Consider the following 27727-nt stretch of genomic DNA (forward strand, 5'->3'; position numbering starts at 1 on the left):
CACATTCCCTGAAATTCTATGGCACACATTTCGTGGCCATGGAATGAAAAGGTAGAATGGCACTAAGCCATACCATAGGCATCCTAGTGCTAAACCACTATCCAGTACTTTGTATTTGACCGCCTGGAAGTTCTAGAGTGATGGCCTTAACAAGGGATTCGCATCAGCATCCTCCTCCGTGAAGCCTTAAACCCTACAACCGTATGTGGACTGCAGGCCTGGACACTGTGGCACCGTCATCTAGGGCGTCTGTGGTGTCTGTTAAGCACCCAAGTGGTTCTCATCTGTGCTTTTCCAAACTAGCAAATGGGTCCAGTTACCAACCCCTCCCCAATGTTCTGAGGGCTAAAACTTCTTACTTTTTAAATCCACACTATTCCTACATACGCAGGTGTTAGTGGTAAATGAGCTTTGCATAAGCCAAAAATTAAGAGCCAAGAAGCAAATACATTCCCCATGTTAATCTGACCCACAGGCAATGTTGCCAGGTAGAAGAGACAGTTTAGCATTATCTTTAACAGTTAGGGTCATCTTTATGGTCTTAGATTCTACTTACCGTTTCCAAACTTCTTAAATAAAGACGATAATTTGTGATGTAAACTCTTCCCTTAATGGGGCCATTGAAAGGACATATGTAAATAACTTCTTTGTCTATTAAGATAAAAAAAGTACCCTAAAATAATGGAAATATATACCAAGATACACAACAAATGGCACTCATTTAATATCAACTATGTAGCTAAGAATAACTACAGTAAAAAAAGATCCCCGGAAAGGTCGAAAAGCGGGCACTGGCCATGTTTCTACATTACTGTGCCAGGTCAAGTGGGGCCACAGGTCACCTCCAGGCACTGGCAATGCTTCCCTGAGCTTGACCAACATGCTGGCACCACCTGGGGCAAGGTGGTAACAGCTGGAGAGCAGAAGTGAAGGCGGGGACTGCTGCCACTACCGCCAGGGGGTTGTAAGGTAACTACAGAGCTACTCCAACCAGAGGATGGCCGTTCAGGCAGGACAGTCTCATGGACTAACCGCCAGATAGGGTTGAGGTTTGCCAACCTCTAATCACGCAAATATCATAATGTTTTAAATAAACGAACGTCAGTGGTAGAAATATTCCTAGTCTATTCTTTCTAATAGTCCAGAGAAGAGTTTTTAGCTAGATTCATTTCGATCACTTAAGGGATAGAAAACAGATGGCCAAGAGAATAGTACATCTTTAGTAGACTCAAACATAAGGAGAGACTAAATCAGGAGACTTAATTTATTATCATAAAAAGATCTTTCTGTTATCTTTCAAGGATGTCCTTGAATGTGTTAACGGCTTTTAATTCTTTTTAACAATTTTGAAATCCCTTTCTCCTTGGGCGCTAAATGAAAAATACCCAGTAAGGCTACTTCATACTAATTCAATACAGGACTACCTCAGTAAAGCTTCTGACGCTGACGCAGAGCACCAAAATTTGTATGTGAACGCCACCCGAAGTAAGCTATCCTCTGCGCTCTTATTCAGAAATGGGGACGGATGCATGCCACTGGTTTTCAAGACCAGCATCATGTGCAAGTCCGTGGATGTGGAAGAGTTTCTCATGGGGCATGGCTAACTAATTCACAAAGGCACTGTGTCTTACACCATGTTTTAGCCATTGAAGCTAAAGAACCCAGACCTTAGTTAACAAACCAAAAGGTTCCCTGAAACAATGCTAACTCTATCATCACCAAATACATGGTAATCTGAGGCAAGGGTGTCGGCCCTAATATAAAATGTGAAAGTCTACAACATCCGCATTTGGCTTAGAAGCTGTCAGATGCTTCTGTATTTTTAGCCAGAATGATCTGGTCCTTGCAAAGTAGATCCCTTCCTCTTAATATGAATTTGTCATAAAAAAGATAAGTCAACAATCAAAATACTGCATCAATATTACTAACTCCAGTTATCGGACAAATGAAAGATATTTTAAACCAATATTGTCTCCTATATTTCAAGGAAAAGACTACTTAGACGTTGAGTCTTTAGGTTGATCACTTTAAGGCACACAGCCTAGGCTGGAAAACCTTCATATTATTTTGTTCTTATAACCTCAAACCATGAGAGCTTAGAGCTCCAATAAGGGTCGTTCAAGAGAGAATCCACTTTTTTTTTTTTTCTAAAATAATTCTCAGTCTTGGGTACAGAGGGAAAAATATCACTATCCTGGTCAGCATGAAACTCCTCAAAGAACTCTGATCAAGAATCTAAAGCAGAATTCTCCTTATGTTAACACTTTTAAACAAAGCTAGCCTATATATGTAAATATGAGTTCTAAAGAGAAAGAGGGATTGAAGCCACCTGATCCTGCTGACTCTCATCAAGTTATGCAAATCCTAACTTCACAGGACCCTTACCAGTGATGCGAGTTTCTCCCGGAAGTCGAGGAACAGCCTCACCGAGGTCCCGATTAACTCCATCCCTAGAAGTCTGGAAACAAAACAGGGGCATCAGAAGGAATGACATTACATTTGCACAGGTTTTTAAGCAACCTGGAACACAACCAACCAGATACATACTTTGAAAAGAAAAAAATTGGAGTGATATTTACCATTACAGAAAAGTGGCACAAATGACCAAAAAATACAACTTAGCATCAATATTCATTAGCTGTGTTAACTTTTGGTCTGTAAATAACATTAGCACACTTTTCAATATTAATTTTTAAATACCCCTTCCAGGCACTTTACAGTGAACAGTGTTCAGGAAAGTGATAAAAAGTCAGTATTAAGCACATTCTATAGACACGCGCATACTTTGGCAGCTTTTTTTCATATTAAATATTTAGTCATCTTATGTTAAGAGCAGAAATGAAAACTTCATTTCAATGGGGCCTTAACTGAACAACAGTACTTACAGAATCTTCCTATAATGTTAGAAAATTACTTCTTACACATCAGGTTTCTTATTTTACTGAGATCCTTCCTCACATAGGTCACTATATAAGAGGAAAGGCAGGCAAACATTTTAACTAGGAGGGCAATCATTTCATGTGTAAAGTTAGTATATACTTCCCACAGAGGGTTTTTGTGCAAATTATTAAGTGAAACAAAATGCACAAGCACACTTTTGTGAATTATCAAGGGCTACACAAATGTAAAGTATTATGCAATAAGAGAACTCGAATTGTGTATTTAAGTAAGATATAAGCTGTCAAAGTTGGGTGCTCTGCTGGATTTTTAACGGTTTCATTTTTATTCAGGCACAAAATGAAAATTTCTAGCCAATTTTCAATGTTTTAGTGCTTGCAAGCTCAGCACTTTAACTAGGAGGGCAAGGTGAACTGTTGCCAGCCAGGAATGTCTTCCCCCCATGGGAAGCAAAACCACACAACTTACATAAATGATAAGACTAGAAAGAAACCATCAGCATCCTCTAACGCTGGCCCTCACTAAATAGAAACAAGTACAATGAGCAAATGTAATACTCAGTGTACTTTTAAGGACCACAGCTCCAGGTCAGGAGAAGAAAGTACAATTCAACCACAAAATTGGGGAAACAGATGTTGACTAACACAGGATAACATGGGATTAACACTGAATATACTTTATATTAGAGTCATATTCCACAAGGACTTACAATTAGCTTCATGAAGTAACTCTAACGTTTAGAATTGATCCTTGTACCATAACGATACCAAAATACAATAAAAACTTATAAAACCTTCGGGATGAAAAAGGTCCTTGTAAACATGACACCCGAAGCAGAAAATATGAAATATAAAAGACTGATAGATGTGATCACATAAAAAATTTAAACCTGTGTTTCAAAATCAAAATGCCACAAATATAATTAAAAGGCCAATGATAAGCTAGGAAAAAGATCTGTAATGTATATTATAAAAAGTTAATTATCATAATATGTAAAGAACATTTATGAATCAATAGAAAACTATCAAACACCCCAAAAAGCAAACAGGTAAAGGACGCGAACAGCCACTTCAAAAAAGAGATACAAATGGACAACAAACACTATTTTTTTTTAAAAAGGTCACCCTCATTAGTACTCAGGGAGCTACAAATTAAAAGACACTAGTTGGCTCCCTTCTGATTGCTTAGGCATCCCTGTACACTGCTGGTGGGAGTGTAAATGAACCTTTCTGGTGGATAATTGTTAAATGTATCCAAGGCTTCAAAGGGCCATGAATAAAGCTTATTTTAAATTCACCCCTTCCTTTCAATATATGTTTCAAAATCGCCCTCTCATTACACAATTTTCTCCTCGATACTTTGAACAATTTTTTCTTAACACTGTATTTATTTTGCTCATACAACTATTTTATCATCATAACTAGAAAATAAGGCCAATATTTAGGAAGGTGTGAGAGCCTGCTCAGTGGGCCTTGGCCTTCCAATATTTCCTTCAGAAAGCTTTCAAGGCCCAGAGATTGCCTAGTATCTTAAATATAATGTCCGGCAGCAGTTCACAAAACAGAGGTTCTCAAAAATGAAGTTATGTGAAAGGATTTACAAATGCAAAACTTACTTAACACATATATGGCATTCTGTCTTTTCTGGAACAAGGTAGGATAATTTAAAAAAGCACATATATTGAGGAATGTACATTATGTGAATAATGAAATTAATAATTCAATAAGCCTGAAATGACCACCTAATATGCAAATATGAGAAAAGAATTAATTCTGAAAACTCACCCTCTTAATAGACTCATTCTCCAAGGAGTGTGAATTATATTTAGAAGTTGGTGCAGAAGCCATACTGGAAACTCTAGCAAAAAAAGACAACATTCAATATCGGCGGAATTTGTATGCAATTTCCAACAATGTGGCATCTGAGATTTAAATATTGCAACTGAGAACAAACAGTACTACACTTGACAGGCCCCATTTCCGTAGTAGTCTCCGGTGGGACGAGACACACAAGGGACTAACCACAGCACACAGCACAGGTCACGTGAAAGAGCTCCAGCAAAGGTACAGGGAACTGGGCAAGAACAGAAAAGGGCAGCTAAGTGTAGTTGGGCGAGCTCAGTGGGAGACACTACACATACTCCCAGAATGGTTATTCACAGCATTCAAGTTGTCATCTCAAAAATACACTGTTAGTAATTGTGCACCAGGCCTCAAATTTCCACACTTCTTAATTTTTAAAAGATAATTTAGAAGCAGCCAAGCAGATTGGTAAAAAGGATAGACAATTGAACTCACACTCTTTTCGTCTTTAAGAATTCAGTCTTCTCCAAATTGAGGCAATTTAAAGTGGCATGGATTTGATGGAAATCAAATTAGCAAGATTTGATTTGATCAGTATTTTCCAGGGAAAGTTTATACTTCATTTAAATAATGCATATTCATCACAATTCGGGCATAAATGAAAGCATCGTATTCAGAACATACACAATATTTTAAGGCAGGGATTTAGACTTGCGAAGACTATTGCAACAACAGAAAACTAAGTGATGCTTTAGTTATTTTATTTCTCAAACTTAATGACACAAAGAGATCCATATGAAGTCATTGCGAGGTGAACCACATCAACTAGGTGACTGTGGATACTTATGGGATCTTTTTGCCAGGCTCATTAAAAAAAAGCAAACACGCAAAATCTGGAATGGCGAATATTAACACACCTTGGCACAAAACCTAGAGATCTGATAGCTGCACAGTGCCGGTCACCATCCATAAGTAAGGCCCAAGAGAGGTGACAAGGATGCAGTAAGGGTAACCACCAGGGTAACGAGGCAAGGGTGGCTACGTGAGGACATTCTTACAAGATTAGGACTGCCAGGCTTCCCCCAGCAGAGTTGAGCTCACCAAAGGCAAGGCTGGGCACCCATCTGGGTCATGGCTGCATCCTGGCACTTACAACTATTTGGTCAATGAATGATTATGTAGAAGATGCACAATACTGTGAAACTTCATGAGGGGGTGAGCTTGTACACTGGTTCAGCAAATCCTAAAACAAGGGACCTAGGGTGCTAACCCTGAGGCTTAAAAATTAAAAATTATGGCAAAATAAAATGCTTCTTTATAAACTTAAACCTGCAACTATTAAGAGGTACCACAACCTAAAATTAGAAATAACCTTTTGGAAAGCTTAATGAATAATTTGAAAATGAGTGAAATTCAGATAAAAGCTTAGAAAAAATAGCTTCAAAAGACCTCTCTAACCTCAAGTTCAAATTCAAGCAAAATAACTTAACTATTCTCGGAGACAGCAGAATGGATGAGACAGACTAGTGAGAGCAAGTCAGATGTTTCTGCCCTGAAATTATTCCAAGCACTAAACAAGATTATATACTTGGGAGATTTTCTTCAGTAACAGATATAAAGTTACTTTTTAATAATCAGATACTGTAGTATTTAAAACATTTTCATAATATAAGTCAATGTTTTCAAATAATGTTAAATTACTACTGTCAAGTCAATATAAGAAATTTAAGATGCTGGGTTATATGGTCCATTCAGTCTTCACTTTCCTGTTCATGTTTGTAAGTCATAAAAGAAAAAGGAGTCTTCTTATTTTCTTCAATCCTCATTTTAAAAAACTTCAATTTAGGGGCACCTTGGGTGGCTCAGTCAGTTGAGCATCCCACTCTGGATTTCGGCTCAGGTCTTGATCTCAGAGTCGTGAGATCCAGCCCTATGTCGGGCTCCGCGCTGAGTGTGGAGTCTGCTTGTCCCTCTCCCTCTCCTCTCTCTCTCTCTCTCTCTCAAATAAATAAATAAAACCTTTACAATAAAATAAAAAACTTCAATTGAAAATGAACTAAATATAACACAGGAAAGCCTTCATGTCCCCCTTATTTCTAACTACCTAACAAGATATAACAACTAGCTACACAAGTTACCCTTTTCAAGTGTACGATTTAATGGTTTTTAGCGTACCCAGAGTTGTGCAGCCATCACCACCATCAGCTTTAGAACGTTCTCAGCACCCCAGAGAGAAACTCTGTACCCATTAGTCACAGATCACTCCCCATTCCTGCTGCCCCTAAGTGACCACAAATCTGCTTTCTATCTCTATAGATCTGCCCATTCTGGACATTTTATATAAGGAATCATATACAGTTCACCCTTAAACAACACAGGCTTGAACTGCATGGGTACACTTACACACAATTTTTTTTTATAATAGAGTACTGTAAATGTATTTTCTCTTATGACCCCCTCAATAACATTTTTCTCTAGCTCACTTTTATTGTAAGAATACAGTATGTAACATAGACAACATACAAAACATGTGCTTATCAAATGTTTACACACTTACATGTGTATTTTCAACTGCGTGGGGGGCTGATGCCCCTAACCCCCATGTTGTTCAAGGCTCAACTGTAATACGCAGTCTTTGTTCAAGGGTCAACTGTAACAGATCTAAAGTCCTGAGTTTTTAGAGTTACACCAGAAACTGCTATTATTAAAAGTTGGATCAAGCACAAATCTGAGAAATCCAAGGGTCCAAGTAACATGGGTCAGTTCCAAGAGGCTCGCTTTAAAATGTCATAGGTGAACCTCTCTGTTGAATGGTTTCAATTGATCCCTGAAATGCACAGAAGCTGGAACAGTGTGATGTTGGAAAGCACAGATGTTAAAGCCAACTCCATTCAAATCCTGACTCTGCAACTCACTATTTGACCTTGGGCGGGTGATTCAACCTTCCCCCTATTCAGGCCTTCGGCTGCTACTATCTCTGCGTTGTTGCAGCACAGATGGGCAAAATGAATAAACTAATACATAGGACAGGCTCAGAACAGGGTTCTGGTATATACATTAACAAATTATTGGCATTTTTTTCAATTATGAAAGGATACTTATTGAATGCTGACATCGTAACAAATTATTCTACAAATTAGTCCTGACCCTATAAATACTAGCTAGAAAGTTAACTAGCAGAGGGTAATGCCAGGACCAACGGTGACCTAGTTATAAAGTTTCTCTGTAAAAAGTACATGAAAATACCCTTTAGGTTATATTTTGCCCAGGACCCCTAAAGATCGAATTTTCATCCTTTTTATTAAAAAAACATCGAATTTGGGCTACCCTAGCTTTAAAGTGAAATTGAAACTTAATTCCTGTATCTATTTATATCTATCTACACACACACACACAAAAGCTCTACAGGAATCTAACAAAAGGCAAGTATCTCTCATCTTCGATCCTGAAAAAAACTTTGGTCATGCTTTCAGCCCAATCCTCTCTCTATGACAGAGAAGATGACCAGAAGAGCCTAGAGGATGTGTGAAAAGGCCTGGTGCAAGTCAATGGCAGGGTCAGCTCTAGCTTAGGCCTCTGCACTAACACCGTAGTGTCCTTTCCCCCTAGGGAAAAGTGTTTCCAAGTGTCTCTATTTTGAAGAAACCAGGTTGGATGTGACTGGTGCCAATCCCAGCAGAAAAGGAGTTTTGGACTAATAAGTTGTTAAGAAAACTCGACTCATCTAGGCAAACAATCACTGGGGGCCCCAAACTCCTTCAAATAAAGCTACATAAAGGTGGCGTTATATAATAAATCAAATGTGAAAGTCATAACAGGGCCTTAATTGGATCTCACTTTACATTCAAGACAACTAAACTCAAAGGTCTCATGGTGTCACTCTCTTTGCCCTTCCTATGCTGGCCTCCTCACCTCTTCCCTGTTCTGTCTCCCACCCTCCACCCTTCTTTCTCGGCATTCCTCTGTCCGTCTCTTCTCCCTAGCACTTACCACCCTTCGGATAATCTGCTGTTACTGGCTGCCTCTCCCCAGCAGAATACAAACCCCCAGCAGATGGGGATTCTGGGCTGTTGTGCTGACTGCTGCAGTTACAGCCGGCATCTGTGACAGTGCCTGGCACCCAGCAGGTACTTTGTAAGTATCGGTTAAATGAATAAATGGACCGGGCAATAAAAAGTTGACCAAAGAACTGAACCGTTGTTCACCCAATATTTCGTTTAAGCCAGAAAGTCCTGCAAGCGTACGAAAATGGCAGAACAATTCCTTGGCTAATCAAGATGCTCAAAGCAGGATGCTCTGGGCGGGGGAGTGGCAGCTTTGAAGCAATTTGCACCACAAAGAACTGGAGAGCTACTGGCCCCCACTATAGACTTTTCCCGGGAAACAGACCTTCCAAATTCAGGTACAGAAACCTCTGCCACCATACCGTGTTTCCAAACTAAGAAGCTGTTCCCCTCTCTGTTGTATATGAAAAACGGAATTCCACAAAACACCTGCAGCAGACAGAACCATAAACACTTTCAAACAAATGTGGGCCATTTTCACCCTTATATAAATCTAAGAACAGTAGAATTAGAGAATAGTTTTGACTTCCACCTCATAGGGCCTTTGTAAGCAAAATCTAAACTCCAAGGGAAGCTCTAGTTCCCATGGCCACCTGACTGGAGATCAATGGCCCTCAATTAGTGGTCTATGCAAACTTTCCCTGTACAAACAGTGATAAAAGGTATGCAGGCCTTCTGTTTGGATTTTACTCAGCGTGCTTTCTTACTCTCTGTTGACGTGTAAATGAAGTTTAAAGACAGTCTTTCTCCAGAGGCTCCCTTTCTACCCAGTCAGAAAACCCACTTCTAAAGCCTGCCAGTGAGCAAGAAGTTGTGCGTAAGTAAGCAGCCTCTAGGTCCAGAATTACAAATCTTTCTGAAGGTGCTCTCTTTACTTGGAAGACTGGGGGGAAAAAAGGCCAAATACTTAGGACAGTGCTACTCAATACCACTAGACCCAATGCTCCCTTCGTTAGAGAAAATTCCCAGAAAGCCCCCTTTGCTCTCCTGAAATGAAAATCATAGATATTATCAACCTAAACACAATTTCAAAAAATAATCAATATAGTGCCTAAATTCCAGTATAAAGGAGAAACAAAAGGACAGTGATTTATAATAAAATAATGCATTTTTCTTTTAAAAAATTATTTTTTTAAAGATTTATTTATTTGAGAGAGAGAAAGAGAGTGGGGGTGCATGTGAGCAGGGGGAATGGCAGAGAGAGGGATACAAGCAGACTTGGGGCTCGATCCCAGGACCTTGAGACCATGACGTGAGCCGAAACCAAGAGTCAGAAGCTCAACCAACTGAGCCACCCAAGCACCCCTAAAAATTTTTTTTAAATAATATATTTTTCAATACATCACACTAAAAACAAAACATCCCCCCATTTCCAATTTGGCCTTTAGGGGGAGTGTCACCCCCCAATGAGAAGTACTCGAGCGTTCCCTTAGGTACCTGGAGGGCCTGTACACACAGAATTTACTAAATTAACTTATTCTGATTTTTGCATTAAAGTTGCTTTGACTACAGACCACCCAGAAGGCAAGAAAATGAAAAGGATGCCTTGAGAAACCACTCTGCATAAAAGAGAAATGTTCATATCCCAGCCATTTTGAGACCAGGTACACTATCAATTCAAGTTCCGTATGTGCTCAACCCATAATGAAAACAAACGATGCTCTGTAAAACTAGGAGTTCATTTCATTTTTATACATCTTCCTTTGCACAGGGGTTGGCAAACTTTTTCTGTAAAGGGACAGATAGTAAATATTTTAGGCTTTGTGGGCCATATGGACTTTGTTACAGCTCCTAAACTCTGTGTTGTAGCACTGAAACAGCAAAAGGCAGAGTCACCTCACTGGCTCAGTCAGTAGAGCATGCGACTCTTGATCTCGAGGGCATGAGTTCAAGACCCACGTTGGGCGTTGAGCTTACCAAAAAAATAAATAAACAGTAAAAGGCAATACGGAAATGAAGGGGTGTGCCTGTATTCCAGTAAGATTTTATTTACAAAGACAGGCTGTCACTCTCTGCCTTAAACTATTAAATGATTTCCAAATGAACTTTCTTTGCCCAAAGTAACAATCGTGTCCTTTTAAACTAAAATATAAGCTATTAGCCATCCCCCAATTTGTAGCTTATACCTCATAAAAATGCACTATGACCAGCTGCAAAACTGTGTGATATGGTTGAAAAAAGAAAGGGATTTTGTATTCAGACCAGTTTGTGTTTCAAATCCCAACATTGTCACTTGATTAGTAATAACAGTTATGTACCACTGGACAAACTACAGTTCCTGGTCTGTGAAATGGGCATGATACTATAACACAGAGGCACTCAAATACCAACTCTCCTCCTTCTACAAGGGATGTTTGATGAACTCTGAGTCATTCCTCAAACTGGTACTAATACACTTGGCTGGATTTTCCATAAAATATATGATGTCTAACACTGCTTAACCATTCTGCATACACACTTTCTAAGATAATCCACCTGATCTTGGCAAGGCTCTGAATAGCCTTAAAGTAGTTTATCCTTAAAGCATGCCAACTTCCATTAAAAAAAAAGAAAAACAGAACACTCAACTCCTAGCCCAGGGAAACTTTCCACAGGATCCCTAACATGAGGACCTCACCTCATTACCTTCTGTTTTGGCTCAAAGATCTAGAAATATGCTAGAGGTTTCTCAGAGTAAATCTGTGTTTATCCCACAACAGTACCCACCTGTCAAGGCGAGTGGCTTATTGTTCAAATACACACATGCCACACATAGGCATCACAGCTTCTCAATTTGTCTCAGCCACATCAAATCTCAGGGCTAAAGGGGCTTCATTTTGATGATTCTTCTTGGGAAATTATAAAATGTTAAACAGTATTTCACTTAGAAACTCACTTTTTCTATCAGTTTGATATTTACTATTCATTTTTTTAAGATTTTATTTATTTGAGACAGAGAGAGAGGGAGCAATAGAGCATGAGCAGGGAAAGGGGCAGAGGGGCAGGAAGAAGGACAAGCTGACTCTGCACCGAGCCTGAAACAGGGCTCACCATGGGGCCCGATCTCACGATACTGAGATCATGACCTGAGCTGAAACCAAGAGTCAGACACTTAACCATTTAACTGACTGAGCCACCCAGGCACCCCCTACTATTCATTTTAAAGATCACAACACACTTACTTCTACTTCATTAAATGTTGCAAAGACCCCTGACTAAAAGCAATACAATTCAGATCCAGTGTAGAATGTTTTTTGAATCATTTTTTCCAGTGGTTAGTGATGGATTTGAACTGATCCACTCACCCTATTACTTGGTTTCCCTCATGACAAATGGCACATCATCAAGACAGCTGATTGGCTTCCACAGCCTGAGTGGTGGCCATGGAACCAAGGTAACTTTTGAAATGCTTCCTGAATTGAAATCGGTATGCTAAAGAAACTCTTAGAAAAGTCAACTACCGTCAAGTTAACTTTTTTAATGTACAAAGGCTACCTAGTAATATCACATACATTTAAACAAATGATTAAATCCACCAATGGATTTTGTAACTGTCAAATACCTGCCAGTAAACAAAGTTTTAAAATAGGAACAAGATCAAGTTCCCCATCCACCTGCCAATTTCAAAACTCATGAACCCAGCTAATGTGCTCCATGATAAAACTGCAGTTTACTGAACTATTTTTCCCTGTGAGAAACTACTGCAAAAGGTCCATTTTAAATTTGTAAGTGAAAAGTACTTTCTTAAGCAAAAGTTAAGATAGTAGTTGTTGAAGGAAAGAGTAAACATATGGAAACAGTCGCAACTATAGTCGTTATGAAGGTGCCAGTCCAGAACATCTCCTTACTCTCCAAGGACCTTCTCAGACTGGCGTTCCTGACAAAGATTCCTCCAACTGGAATCAGTGGTGAAGGGGGAGGAATGGAAAGGAACTGAAGAACAGATGTACAGTTTCTAGAAAAATAGGGAGAAAATGAAAGGCCGGAGATGATACCCTTCCACTCAGACCAGTTCCTCCAGGCACTTTTACTGGAGGAGGAGCAGGAGCTTTATTGGCACTGGGTCCTTATTTACTTGCTTCAAGATATAGGAAGCTTTACCTGACTTCCCCATGGGCACGCATGTGCATGGATGCGCGCACGCGCACACACATGCACCTTGCTTCTCCGTACATTGTACAGATTTCTAATATTTCACTTCTCATGCTGTACTGTCCTCATCCACTGACACTTTGTGCTGTTCGATCTGTGCTTCCTAAGGACAAGGGCTTTTTCACCTTGTGGCACCAGCGTGCAGCAACCTGGGTGCTCGGTCTATGAATCAATGAATACAGGATCACCCTCACAAACTTTCATGACTTTGGAGACGTTGGTCTTCAGCTATTAAAGGTACCCCAACCTCCCTCCCTAGGGCTGATTTTTGTATTTATAACTCCTTTCCATATCTGTGTCATTTTTCATAAATGTAAATATCCCTAAATAATGTTCCTTTTGTGTGGTTCTGGCCTTTTACACATAAATGGAATCATTCCACATTCCTCTGCCTGTTGCTTCGCTCACAAGGCACGGTTGGGAGAGCCATGTATATAGGCGTGCAGAGCTGTGTTCCAAACATTTTCAGTGCTGCATAGAAGTCTGTTGTTCCACACCATGTCTTCCGAACTGGTTCCAGGTATCGTATTACAAACTGTTCTGCTACAAACATCTTATAAATGTCTCCCACTTCTGGCACAGTTGCAGGAGAACTGCAATGGTATTTTTGTGTCAGATTTCCCAGCACCTTTGTCTGATCTGCTGTAAATATATTTTTTAATTATATGGAGAAGATGGACAATGGATGAAAATACAGGCAAACCAACCACTTGAGATGAAATCTCAGGGTTATCAACACTCTAATTCGAGCAGCAAGGGGGGAAAAGGCAAAATAATGGATGGCAGTCTCTGAGTTTCCTGGGGCTACTCGAACAAAGCACCACAAACCAGAAAGCTTACAAGAGAAATTTCTTCTCTCAAGTTCTGGTGGCTATGAGCCTGAAATCAAGGTATCTGCAAGGCTAGGCTCCTCTGAAGGCACTAGGGGAGGGCCCTTCCTTGCTTCTTCCTAGCTCCTGGTGGTGACCAGCAGTCCTTGGCATTCCTTGGCTTATAGCTGCATCACTCCGATCTCTGTCACATAGAGTTGTCCCCATATGTCTGTGTCTTCACATGGTCTTCTCTCTTATAAGGACATCAGTCATATCGGATTAAGGGTCCACCCGACTCCAGTATGATCTCAACTAGTTGTATCTACAACGACCCTATTTCAAAGTAAGGTCCCATTATGAAATCCTCGGGGCTAGGCCTAGCAACATATCTTTTGGGGGATGCAATCCAACAGATAACAGGCAAGAGATTAGCTACAGAAATTGACAATCTATAAAACGGTCACGTCAACATATGGTTACATTCAGAACAATTTAGTCTGTCAATCCATCTATAAGGATTCACTAAATACCTATTAAATTAACCAGCACTAAAATATTAATATAGCTTCTGAGAAGAAATAATGAAATGACACCAGACCAACTATTTCTGAGACACTCCTTGCTCGGCATATGTAATTATTTCCAAAGAGGTCCAAAATTAGTTAAGAAATATATACTGGGCAACTACTCTGGACCACAGTAGGAAGTTCTAAAAAGTAACTGAGATAGATCTTCAAGGAGCTAGCAATTAAGTTGGGGAGATGAATAAATATAAGTGAAATAGCAATAAAGACAACGACTAAGTAGAAATTAAACAGTAATAAAGCCAATCACACAGGTGATACTACACAGTTAAAAGGCAAAACAGAACATCGGCTCGTGGATAATGATCATGGCTTCCATTTACTGACCCCCTACTATGTGCCAGGCATTGTTCTAAGCACAGATGAACACATTCGATCCCCCCAACAACCTTTTAAGGCAACTACTATTACTATCTTCATATCAAAATACACAACCCCAGGGAACAGGAAGGTTAAAGAACATGTCTACCAAGAACTGTCCAAGTGAGAATTCAAACCCAGTCAGTCTGACCCTCTTGCCCACTAACAGGTATTTGTGGCTCTGGTTCTCTAGTACATGATCAAATGAGACATGACGAATGTCTTATGCTTACACAGCTGAATACAAAAGGTTTTTTTGGAATTCCATCTCTATGTGATAAAATCGGCTGGTCACAAACAGGAACTCTAGCCTCCATTTTACAGACAAGTTAACAAATAGTGCCTCTTCTCCCCACGTCCATGTCTGGGAGGCACTGAACCAGTACATTCCTTCTTGTTTGCCCACTGTGATCTTACTTTGTGTCATGTAAGAGTGTTTCAAAGTATATCAAAAAGATGGAAAACCTTCATTATTAGTGGACAAAAATCAAATAAAGACCCCATGAGGTACAACTGTGATGTAAGGACACCTTTGTTAAAACGCCTAGCAGAGCATACGTAGCTGGAGCTCTTCAAAGCAGTCTCTTTTGTTTGTATGCGCTAATTCCAGTAACACTGCTACCATTCAGAGTATTTTTTAAAAGATTTTATTTATTTGGGAGAACATGTGCAAAAGAGCGTGAGTGGGGGGAGGGGCAGAGGAAGAGGGAGAAGCAGGCTCCCGGCTGAACAGCGAGCCCGACTCGGGACTCGACATAGGACTCGATCCCAGGATCCTGAGATCATAACCTGAGCCAAAGCAGATGATTGACCAAATGAGCCACCTAGACGCCCCATTACTATTCCAAGTATTCTTCCAGTTCTTCTCTTGAAACTGCCTTTAGAGTTTAGAGCTACATAAGACATCATCTCATGAATTTACCATATCTCAGTTTTTCAGTGAAAAATAATGCTTCCCACAGCATGGGTGCCCACTCCATTTAACAGATGAGCCTCAAAATTATTTTGGCCTCAAACCAAATGCCCAGTCCTCACTCAAAGATTTAATACCACTGAGGATATTTTTTAAAAGGTGCCTGAAGGCAATTCCAAAGAGTTCCAGAAATGGGCTGGATAGTTTTGGAGTTTCCTGTCCCTTCTCTACATGGGCCAGAAGGAAAAAGCAGCAAGTGAAATTTTTGAATGTGGCCAACTGTTGCAAATGCTGAGCATGATACATCTTTATTAGTCCTAATTTACAAGAGCAGGCTGACCTTGAGGGTTAGCAGAGATCAGCAGGAGGACTAGCTAGCCTGCCCAACAGGCAATTTGCCATAATAGTTAAGAGAAGTGTCCAAAGGAGTCTCCAAAGATGGGCTTCATTAGACACCTTGTAGATTCAGAAACAGAATGACATGCAGTGATCCAGAGTAGGGCAGTCAGTCATAAATACAGTGGTCAACTACCCAAGCTATACAGGAAGGTGAAGGACCGAACACATTAACACACACAACTGCTAAAAGTTGGCACTATTAGCAGGGAGAAGGTTTTCATAGATGTGAGAAAATAATCTAAGGAAAAAGGCAGAAATAAAAAAGTCAAGGAGATGAAGAAGAACCAAATCGAGTGTCAGAAGGATAGCAAAGAGAAGATGAAGAAATGCCAGTACTGTAACAATGACATATATGTATCTGACAGAGAATTTCCATGGCTTTTGAAGGAGCAATATATGCTGCTCCACAGAAGAATTTTAAAAAATTCCTATGCTCCAGATGGCAATTCTGTTGTCAACACCAGGAGGAAAAGCTGGACAGTGGTGGTTGGTAATGGACAGTAATGTGGTGAGTAGTTGACAAGGCTATTCATGACGTATACTATCTTCCTTGTAACTGAGACATGGCTTCTACAAACATAATTCAACATCTAATCATGATAAAAAAAAAAAACCCTCAGCAAGCTAGGAATAGTCAAGAGTACCTATGAAAAACCTATAGCTAACATCATACTTAATGATGAAAGATGGAATGCTTTCCCATTAAGTGTGGGAACAAGGCAAGGGTGGTTATTCTTAGTGCTTTCATTCCATGGCTCTTAGAGATCCTAGCAAGCTTAATAAGGTAAGGAATAAAAGCCATAACATACTGGGAAGAAGTAAAATCATATCTGCAGACAACATGATCACGTATGCAAAAAATCCCAAGAATACTGTATAAGAACTACCAGAACTGGTAAGTAAATTTAAGAAGGTTGCAGAATATGCAGGTCAACATAAAAATAAATGATATTTGCATTGCTAGCAATGAAAAACTGGACATGATAGTGTAAAAAATCATCTACATAATATAAAAAATGAAATCTTTATTGGGGCGCCTGGGTGGCTCAGTCGTCAAGTGTCTGCCTTCGGCTCAGGGTGTGATCCCAGCATTCTGGGATCAAGCCCCACATCAGGCTCCTCTGATGGGAGCCTACTTCCTCCTCTCCCACTCCCCCTGCTTGTGTTCCCTCTCTAGCTGGCTGTCTCACTCTCTGTCAAATAAATAAAATCTTTAAAAAAAGATGAAATCTTTAGAGATACATTTAACAAAATGTGTACTAGAACCATGCATGGACAACTATAAAACACTGCTGAGAGAAACTGAAGACCTAAATACATGGAAATATATATCCCGCTCAAGGATCAGAAGACTCAATATTGGTATGATGTCAATATTGATCTGGAGATTCGATGCCATCCCTATCAAATCCCAATGGGCTTTGTTGCAGAAATTGACAAGACGATCCCAAAATTTATATGGAAGGGCAAAGGAACAAGAATAGCCAAAACAACCTTGAAGGGGAAAAAAAAAAGCTGGAGTACTTCCACTATCCAATTTCCAGACTTAACTAAAAATGCCTCAATAGTCAAGACAGTGCGATACTGGCAGAACTAGTTAGTCTGCCCAACAGGCAGCTTGCCATAATAGTTAGAAAAGTGTCCAAAGGAATTGCCAAAGATTAGCTTCAGGATTAGACCCATCTTTTGGAGGTCCTAGCAACAGTCAATTGATTTCCAACAAAGGTACCAAGGTAATTCAGTGGGAAAGGATAGTCTTCCACCAATGATGCTGGAACAATTTGATTACCATACAGAAAAATATGTGAATATTGACCCTTACTTCACACAATATACAAAATCAAGTTGAAATGAAGTATAGAAGTATTAGTTTTGGGGCACCCGGGTGGCTCAGTCGGTTAAGCATCTGACTCTCAATTTTTGTTCAGGTCATGATCTCAGAGTTGAGAGACTGAGCCCCATGTCAGACTCCACACAGCGTGCAGTTTACGTGGGATTCTCTCCCTCCATCTCCTTCTGCACCTCCCCCCCGCACTGTTTGCATGTGCTTGCTCTCTGTCTCTCAAATAAATAAATTTTTTTAAAAAAATATTAGTTTTATATTGCTGCATAACAAGCTTAGTAGTTGTAAACAACACACATTAATTATCATGCAGTTTCCATGGGTCAGGGGTCAGGAGTTAGCACAGCTTAGCTGGATCCACTCCTCAAGGTCTCACAAGGCTGTAAACTCAAGTGAAGGGGATTTTACAGGGTCTGAACCTGGGGTGGGGGGGACATAAGAGATCTAAACGTAAGTGCTAAAACTACAAAAGTCCTAGAGGGAGACACAGGGGAAAATCTTTGTGAACTTAGGTTAGGCAAAGATTTCTTAGAACACAAAAAGCATATACCTTAAGAGGAAAAAAATGATAAACCTGACTTCATCAAAATTAAAAACCTTGCTCCTTCAAAGGCACAATTAAGAAAATGAAAGGGTAAGCTGTAGCTTGGGAGAAAGTACTCGCCAATCATAGATCTCATAAAGGTCTTATAATCAAAATATACAAAGAACTCATAATTTAATAAGACAGGCAGTCCAATAAGAAACAGGCAAAAGATTTGAGCAGATGCTTCACCAAAGAAGATATACAAACGGCCAATAAGCCCAAGAAGACATACTCACTGCCCATCACTAGTCATTAGGAACATGCAGATTAAAGTCACAGTGAGCTACCATTACACACCCACTAGAATGGCTGCAATTTCACCAGACAGACAATAACAAGAGTTGCTGAGGATATGGGCCCAAGCAGAACTCTCATACTTTATTTTGCCAGTGGGAATGCAAATTGGTACAAGTACTTTGGAAAACAGTTTGACCGTTTCTTGTGAAGTTAAACATACGCTAAGCATACTGCCCAGTGATGCCGCGCCTAAGTATTTACACAAATGAAAACACAAGTTCACACAAAGACCAGTAAGCAAATATTCATAGCAGCTTTATTCACCATGGCCAAAAACTCAGTCAACTCAAATGTTCATGAACTAGTGAATAAACAAATCACTATGGAACACTACTCAACAACAGAAGGTCACCAACTGTGGATCTGTGAGACGACATGGATGAATTTGAAAAGCATCATGCTAAGTGAAAGAAGCCAGCCACAAAACACTATAAAACCTACCCTCAACACATCTCAAAGAACTACTGGTATTCAGACCACAGTCTCTAACCATAATGCAGTGAAGTTAGAAATCAGTTCTAAAAATACCTAGAAAATGTATTTGTAAATTTAAAAATATACTTCTAAACCCACAGGTGAATGAAATAATCACAATAGAAATGAGACTATACTGAGACTAAATAATAATAATTCTAATGTTTTGAAAGATCCAAACCACAAAATAAATCCAAAGAGAGAAGAAAATGAAGAGTGATTTCCAGGATATATTTTAAGTGGAAAAAAAAAAGAGGCTCAATAGTGTATGTAATATTCTTTTTTGGTGTAAGGGGGGAAATGCAAATGTGTGTGTGTGTGTGTGTGTGTGTGTGCGCATGCACACACGCACAGAAGAAACAGAAGACAGCTTGCTTTGGCAGCACATATACTAAAATTGGAACGATACAGAGAAGATTAGCATGGCCCCTGCGCAAGGATGACACATGGATTTGTGAAGCGGTCCATATTAAAAAGGAAGAAGAAGGAGAAACTAAAACCTAATAATGTTGATTACCTGGGACGGGGATGGGGGGGCGGGCATAGAATGCCTAGTAAGAGGCAGGGATGCAAGTAAGGCTTTTCGAAATGCACCCTGATGTAAATTTGACTTTAAAATTATATAAAGCTTTTACTCATTAAAAATTAATCAAAAAGAAACTGGAGAATATAATTATGTTCATTCATTTCCACATACTGACAAGCATCATACTGCGTAAACACAACTGACAAACCTCTGGTAAGACTAAGGAAAAAAGAAAGGCACAAACAATACGAAGATTTAAAAATGAAAAGACAGGGGCACCTGGGTGGCACAGTCAGTTAAGCGTCCGACTCTTGGTTTCGGCTTGGGTCCTGACTTTGGGGTGGCGGGATTGAGCCCTGTGTCTGGCTCACCAGAGTCCACTTGGGGAACTCTCTCCCTCTGCCCCTCCCGCTCCTTCTCCCCTTCTCTCCTTCCCTCTCCCCACCCCCCGAAATAAATAAATCTTAAAAAAAATAAAAAGAATGAAAAGACAGTCGTAACCTCAGAAATGGCAGATATTAACTGGTAGTTGAAAATCTTCCCACACCAAATACACCAGGCCCAGGTGGCTCTAGGGGCAAGTCCCACCAAACATTCAAGAATTGAGGTAATTCCAATCGTATAGGAACTTTCAGAGACCAGAAAAAGGGAATACTCTCACTCACTTTACAAGGCTAGCAAACCGATACTAGGCGAAGACAGCACAGGAAAGCCAAATCTCACTCTCAAATACAGATGTAAAAACCCTGAAGAAAATACTACCAACCAAGTCCAGCGGTAAGAAACACGCTGGTTTCATGCCAGCAGGCAAACCTGGTTAATACTACAACGTCATATTAGAAAATCCCTTACAATACGCCATCAGCTTAACAGGTTCCAAGAGGGGAAAAAACAGAGCTCCGTAAAGGCAAAAAAGGGGTTTGATATCATTCAACATCCACTCAGACCAAAACAAATATGCACTAGAAGTGTGCCTACACAAAACCTAAAGTAAACCTAGTACTTCGTGGTGTAATACGGAAAACATGCTGCTTTCTCAACTACAGCTCCGGGGCCCCACCCCAAACCCCCAATCAGAAACTCCAGGCTTGCCACCAGGGAACCTGTCATTTGGGAAACGCCCCCAGGTGATCCTGAGGCGGCTGGCTACCCAAAGTCAAGGTGCCAGCAACAGAGCCACGCAGGTGCAGCATCGGCATCACCTGGGAGCTCGCTGTAACTGAAGCCAGACCCACTGAGTCAGAATCTGCATTTGGACCCAAAGCGCGCGTGGTTCTCAGCGCACCCAGGCTGGAGACACGCTCCTATAAGCAGCTGCTCTGGAGCTGAGCGGCAGGCGGAGCACCGCACAAAATGCACATGTTTGATCTCCCCCAGGATTAAGTACATCTGAACGTCAGTGGGTGGGGCCTGGGCAGCAGGTCTTTAAAGCTCCCAGGTGATTCTAAAGAGCAGCCAGCGTGTCAAACCACTGAGCTGCAGTTTTCCTGCACATGGAAACTTCTATTTAGGGGCTCCGCACGCTCTTGGGTGAGCCAGAGAAGAAGGGCGCGATCCTTGAGTTCTTTGAAGATATCCCCAAGAAAAAAGCCTGCATTTCACACATATGCCACTGGGGAATTCTTCATACTGCTTACCAAACTAGAACGGAGGAAAGAACGGTCTTCAATAAAGTGGGGATGTTGTGAGGATTCAAATGGAATGTACATAATTACAACGGGCAAAGGGTTTGCCACAGGTTACACAGATCGTTAATGCAAGTTATTACTGAGGCGACCCCGGCTCTAGCTGCTCTTCAGGCACTGACAGCAAATCTGATGACATCATCAGCAAGTCAAGGCCAGGATGTATCTCTCAAAGCTGCACTGTCCAACACAGGGGCCGCTAGTCCACGTAGCCCCTGAACACCTGAAATACAGCTGGTCCAACTTGAGGGACGCTGTAAATGTGAAGTACGTGCCAGATGTTGACAACTTCATACAAAAAAGGGGAGGGGATACCTCTCACTAATAATTATACTGATTGAATGTTGAAATGATAATATTTTGAATATACTAGGTTAAATATATTATAAAAATTGGCTTCATCTGTTTCTTTTTTAACCCGGCTACTAGGAACATGAATTATACATGTGGCTCGAATTATCTTTCTAATGGACCACAAGGTCTCAAAGGATCCTGGGGAAGCCAGGATGTGAACTACTATTTAACCAGTCTTTTCAAACCTTAATTTACATACAGATCACCTAGGGGTGTCATTAAAATGCAGAGTCTTGGCTGGGTAGATCTGAGGGGCCTCAAATTCTGCATTTCTCCTAAGCTCCCAGGAGTTGAGGAAGAACAGGAGCATCAGGACAATTAGCAACAAGGAAAAACTGTTCTGTGGCGTAGAAGTGATGGGGACCTCTGGAGAAATGATCATCTCATGTCAGAGTTGATAACAGCAAAGAAAGGAAACGGCCAGCGGGGTCGCACTCAGCCTCAACTTTAAAAACTCAGTTTGTTCTGCCTCACGTCAAGAACTTCAAAGAGGTGAGGGCCAGCTCCAATTGCCCTCAATCTAGGGACTCCCCTTCTTTCTCAGATGTGGAACCATCAGGGTGGGCAAGGAACACTTCAGAACCAGAAAGCTCAAAACGGAACGTCCACTGAGGTTTCGCATATCCTGCCCGCCACGTGACTAGCACCGAGGGCAGTGTCCTCCTCGGGTCTCCCTGAAACCAAGTGCGGATCTTCCTTCTCACTGTGACCCACCAGTACTACTGACAAGCCATGGCTGGGGGGTCACTGGCCAGCAGGTACATTTCTCCTTTTAGCAAAACAGCTCGAGTCAATTCCAGGACTGCTGAAACAAACCCTGACAGCACAGTCCCTGTTCTCCTGAGTCCCCACATAAGTCATCTCAGGGCTGTAAAGGAATCTAAGGGTCAGACGAGGGCATTTCCAGCGCCACCATCTGATGCCATGAATAGCCTTTATGATCACCTCTGCCTCAAGAGCTCCCTTGAAGGGGAAAGCATGGCGCCGTAACATAGCAGCCTGCTCCATTTTAAGAGGCTCTGGGAAACAATGCTTCCTTCTCACGGAAACCCCAAGGACATGATAGCAACATATAACAATTGTCACAAGCTAAAGAGAGGACATCACTGTGTTGTCAAGGTCTGTAGGCAAGGGAATAAGAACAGAATGAGTTACAAACAAGTTACTTTTATTTTTACTTTCAATTATTACCCTTCAACTTCCCTTACCCCTTCCCACCCCCAAACATACCAACAAGCAAAGCAAAAATGAACCTATTCTAAAACTGCTCATGACAATAGTCCAAAAATCCAGAGGTTGGGAATGCAACATGTGAGACATCTCCCATCACTGGACTCAAAGAACTTTCTTACTCATTTGCTAATTGACCACAACAAGGAAGACTGAGCACGAGCTCCATTTCATCTTGCAGTCTGGGGATATGGTCTCTGTACATACAACCGAATTTGATGAAATGGACACACCAAACAACTCTGAACTATCCCCTCCTTGTCTAGTTCAAGTCAAAGAGCATTTACTAAATGTCTACTGTGTGTGGAGGGCCATGTTAGGTTTCACCTGCCCAGGAAAAAACGTCTCCAACCTCAGCCCCCTTCTGCACAAGCTTGGAAGATGAAACAAGTAATACTGAAATATGCAGGTATTCCATATCAAGACAAAGAGAGGAGGCGCAGCAGTACTGGATAAACACGAGTACGCAACATTTCCAAGAGCTACTTATGGAGTCATTTCAAGATACTGAGAAACAACTTCAAATAACAAGAAAAGAGCACTCTGCCTCGGTTGTGTTGGAACACGAAAGGCAGCATAGACCTGGAGAGCGATCAGGCCCTGCATTTCTCCCAATCCGAAGCCCCTAAGTGAGAGCGCCTCAAGCTGCACTGAGGAGCTAACGTAAGGTGTTGATTTGAAAAAGGAAAGATTTTCATTCTGAAACACTTCAGAAAAAGGCAGGCAATATTCCCTGGTGCAGAGATTGTCTTGCTATTGCCCTGTGACTGTTGGTCATACAGCACTACCATTTTAGGAATCAATAAAATCGAAGCTCGTACGTACCAATGGCTTCAGGTCCATTTAAGAGAGGCAATCAAACACTTGCATATTTCGATGGTGGCAGAAGAGGGAAAGCAAGGCAGAGAGGCTGCACCTACAGTTATGGGGGAGGGCGACCAAGAACAGGAAGGACCCTGCTCTCTTACACCAGTTCACCAAATATCGACAGCCTATATAATACATGAATGCAATAATAATAATGCTGCACAGCCTACAAAAGGGTACTGATGTACATTTGATTCTCTGGAAAGCTCTGGGAGCTTGGTAGGGCTCACTGCTCTGTCTTAGAAATGGAAGAGGCAGCAGCAGTGAGGTAAAACGACTTATCCAATGTCACAGAGTTAAGAAGGGGCAGAAATAGGACTTGAACCTGGCTTCCGGAATCCAAACTCAGGAAGCTTTTGGCCACCTCACACAGACAAAGGGCTCCTTTACCATTCCTTGTTCCTCAGATAGAAACAGAAAGAAAGCGCTGGTGCATGATGCCAGTGTTCTAAAGAGGTGTTCGCTGCATTCTTAAAAAGAAAAGGACGAGATTGTCTAGATGCTCAAGTGGAAAAACACATTGTAAACATTTAACATGAAAAACTGTCCTCCAACTACAGGATGGCAACTGGATCTCACTTGACTAACTCCGACTGGGTCTCCTGGTACCCTCCTGCTTTCAAAGCAAAGGAACTGGAAGAAGGGCTTTTTTGCTCTAGTCATGTTTGTAGAAAAAACAAAATATGGCCTCAAATAATTTCTGAGTCCAAATAGTAAAGGGAACTTAACCCTGCAGGAACTGTGGACACTGCTGCCAATGTCACCTGAAACTAAAACAGCTTGAGTCAGCCATGAAATGCAGAGAAATGGCTAGAAAAAAATCACGCTTACTAGATGTCCAAAAGTGTATTAGGACATGTCTAGAATCATTTCTTTTTCTTTAAAAGCAAACAAAGGGGTCCCCCGGGTGACTCAGTTGGCGAAGCGTCAGACTCTTGATTTTAGCTCAGGTCACGATTTCAGGGTCCTGGGATCAGCCCCTTGTCAGGCTCCATGCTCAGCAGGGAGTCTGCCCAGGATTCCCTCTCTCCCTCTGCCCCTCCCCTCATTTGCACGCTCGCGTGGCTCTCTCTCAAATAATCTTTAAAAGCAAACAAGGGAGTTCCATGTAGTTCGAGTCAGTAACAGCTAACTTTTCTTGAGTGCCTACTATGTGCAAGATACTATTCCAAGCACTTGACATAGATTATCATTCAGTCTGGCCAACAACCCTTTGAGGTGGGTACTATTCGTATTATTATTTTCATTTTACAGGTAAGGATACTGAGGCACAGGGGTAAGTAACTCACCCAAAGTCACACAGGTAATATTAGAGCCAGGATTCAAGTCCAGAGTCAATACCTTACAGGCAAATGGCAGCCCCTGTCCCTCCCCCATCTGCCAAAAAAGAATAATGAACTGAGAAACTAGAAAATAAAGAAAGCAGAACTTCAAAGAGGTCAGATGCAGGGAAGGGAAATTACTAAAGAATAATGAAAGCAACCTCTTATTCTTCTATAAAATTAAAAAAACTTTAGAAATAACAAGAAACTCTGGCCTTTGAAATCCTTTGGCGACCAGTTCAAAATGTCGCCTACTAAGCCTTGAAGAGCCTCTGCTTTTCTCTTGATTTTGGAGCCCTCAATAAGAGCAAGAACCACATGTTCTTTCAGTGGTTTTTAAAGTAACTACATTTTGTTAATCCTCCTTTCATTTTGGAACAAAGAATATATGAGTTTTTTTTAGTAACTTTAGTCATTTTTCAGAACCTGTAAAAATGAAAAAAATTTGCTTTGAGGCCATTGAACATACAGAATATGAGAGAACCGAAAAGGTACTAAACAGATGAACTTGTATAGTAAGCCATCATGCATACGATTTTACTAGCACTTTAGTTTTTAAGAAGTTGAATGCTTCTTTAAGCTACAGCTAACATCAAAATGAACTCGTTTCTTTACAAACCACACAACCCAAAGATTGATGATGGTTTCAGATGGTAGGTTCTCAGTACAAACCAGAGTCCAGGAAGAGAAATCCCTGTGTAAGGTAGCCTGAGGCAGGCAGACACTGGCATGAAATCAACAAGGAATACTGACCTCAGCAGAGCCTTCTGTAGCTAGAGCAAGGGAACTACTGAGACAGGGAGCGGCTGGAAGACCACCTCCCTAGGTGTTTGAAAGCACTTACTGTTTGCATGTAAGAGAAAAAAATGCAAGTAATAATGAGGCTGGGATGAATTTATGATCCAAGAGGCAATCGCCAGAGAAATGACAGCTCCATAGAATCTCTTTGATTTAGACAGATTTACTTTTGGATTTTGTTATTTGCTTTAATGGAGCAGCAGCTGACACTCTAAAACTAACAATTCAATGTTAATTCCCAAGTCACTCTCAAACATGCCAGCCTGTTTTACTGACATCATAGAATTTCAGAGCTCTATTTTTCTACATAGTACTCATCTCCACTAGAAAATATATCATTGCTTATTTTTTTGTCTGCTTCCCCACACATAAGTTCTGTAAGGCAGGGACTTAGTCTGTGATGCCGTCTGCTGTCTTCTCGGTGCTTGGGACATCGCACACACCCTATTCTGGGTTTAATGGGTAAAAGAAGCCACTGACAACTTGATAAATATAATTCAGAACTTTAAGGTAAGGAGACCCAATTGTTTAACAGCGCTTAATAACTAGAATCTAAAAGCCCCAGTGGATCTTCTCTACTTTCACTGGTTTGAATCTACTCCGTGGTGTAGAATCTCTCAAGGATAGATTTGGTTTTGTGAAACAACAAAAAGTCATTGAGTCAAATATGGGAAGTAATAAGTGATCATGCCCAAATTATTTGTTGGATGAAAGCAAAATGTGTCTAAAAATTAACACGCCTAATTGTCTTATTTGGCTGGTAAACTGGTTTTGAAGGAAATTCAAAATGGTTTGAACTATAGCAAAATCACTGGCTCAATCTCAAGGCTTTATGGTGGATACTTTACAAGGAACAAAACTAAGCTGTGATAAAAAAAAAAAAAAAGTACCCGAGTTAGACAGAGGCCAAGATACTCCCCGAGAGACCAGAGTTGTGATGATTAGCTTTGCCATTAGGTTGCCCCAAGTCCTGGGTCATATTATTATAATATTATACAGTGTTACACTCTCTGGGCCTCAGTTTCCCCATCCTGGAAACGAACTACTATGAACTTCAAGGTCCCAGTCAATTCTAATATGCCATTATTTCATCGTGAATGTCTTTATGTCTATTTAAAAACCAGTCATAATTCATTCCACCTTATACTTAGTATGTGTCTATAAAGCCCATAATATAATCTTTGCAGCAGATTCATCTCATATTTGCTTAGGCAAAAACTAAAATTAGTTTTCACTTCCTGAGCGCAGCAAAAGACAGTTAAGGGAGGCAACCCGGCAAAGGGCGCTTGCTCGTGCCTGTGCACACTTCCGACTGCGTATCAGGGAACTAACCGTTCCCTCTCAGATCTCCTCTCAACTGTTGCAAAAGCAGATAAACCTCCCGTGCGTGACACCGAAACTCTGTTAGAGAGACCCCATGGGGCTTCCTGGCCAGAGCCAGGCTGCGGCCGCTCCGCAGGACCCACAGGGGATGCGGTGGGCACCCACCCCAAGTGGAGGGCCAAGACGAGGACCAGCCGCGGCGCGTCGCCGGGGAGGCAGGACGGCTGCCCAGCCTGCCCGCCGCCCCAGGACTGGGAAGCAAAGTCCGGGAAGCGGCCGCGACGCCCCCAGAGTTGCCCCCTCGGCCCCGATCCCCGTCCCGACCTTCGCCCGTCGCCGGCCCGGGACCTTGGGCGGGGAGAACATGAGGAAGCCGGAGGCACCTGCCTGCGGCTCCCCGGCCTCACTCAGCCCTGGCCGGCAGGGACAGCGAGGCGCTCGGGCGAACCCCCCCCCCCC

The 27727-nt window shown here is 41.3% G+C and overlaps 1 protein-coding gene and 1 non-coding gene across 6 annotated transcripts in view; one reads left to right on the forward strand and one right to left on the reverse strand.

The window, feature by feature from the left end:
- Positions 1-27727, reverse strand: part of MTM1 (myotubularin 1) — a 96802-nt gene that overhangs the window by 68864 nt on the left and 211 nt on the right. For 3 of the 5 annotated variants that reach the window (XM_040628116.1, XM_040628114.1, XM_040628113.1), the window contains exons 2-4: positions 4683-4755; positions 2386-2458; positions 557-651 (exon numbers count right to left, since the gene is read on the reverse strand). In XM_040628116.1, the coding sequence (XP_040484050.1) occupies positions 557-651; positions 2386-2458; positions 4683-4745 (231 nt within the window). In that variant the 5' untranslated portion in view covers positions 4746-4755. The remainder of the gene's footprint in view (positions 1-556; positions 652-2385; positions 2459-4682; positions 4756-27727) is intronic. The other 2 variants (XM_040628117.1, XM_040628120.1) reach the window with 2 other exon arrangements.
- On the forward strand, positions 19535-19637 carry LOC121103920. Its single transcript, XR_005836204.1, has one exon. It is a non-coding gene; the product is annotated as a U6 spliceosomal RNA (small nuclear RNA).

This window comes from Ursus maritimus (assembly GCF_017311325.1).
Source record: "Ursus maritimus isolate PB19 chromosome X unlocalized genomic scaffold, ASM1731132v1 scaffold_X1, whole genome shotgun sequence".
Classification (NCBI taxonomy): Eukaryota; Metazoa; Chordata; class Mammalia; order Carnivora; family Ursidae; genus Ursus; species Ursus maritimus.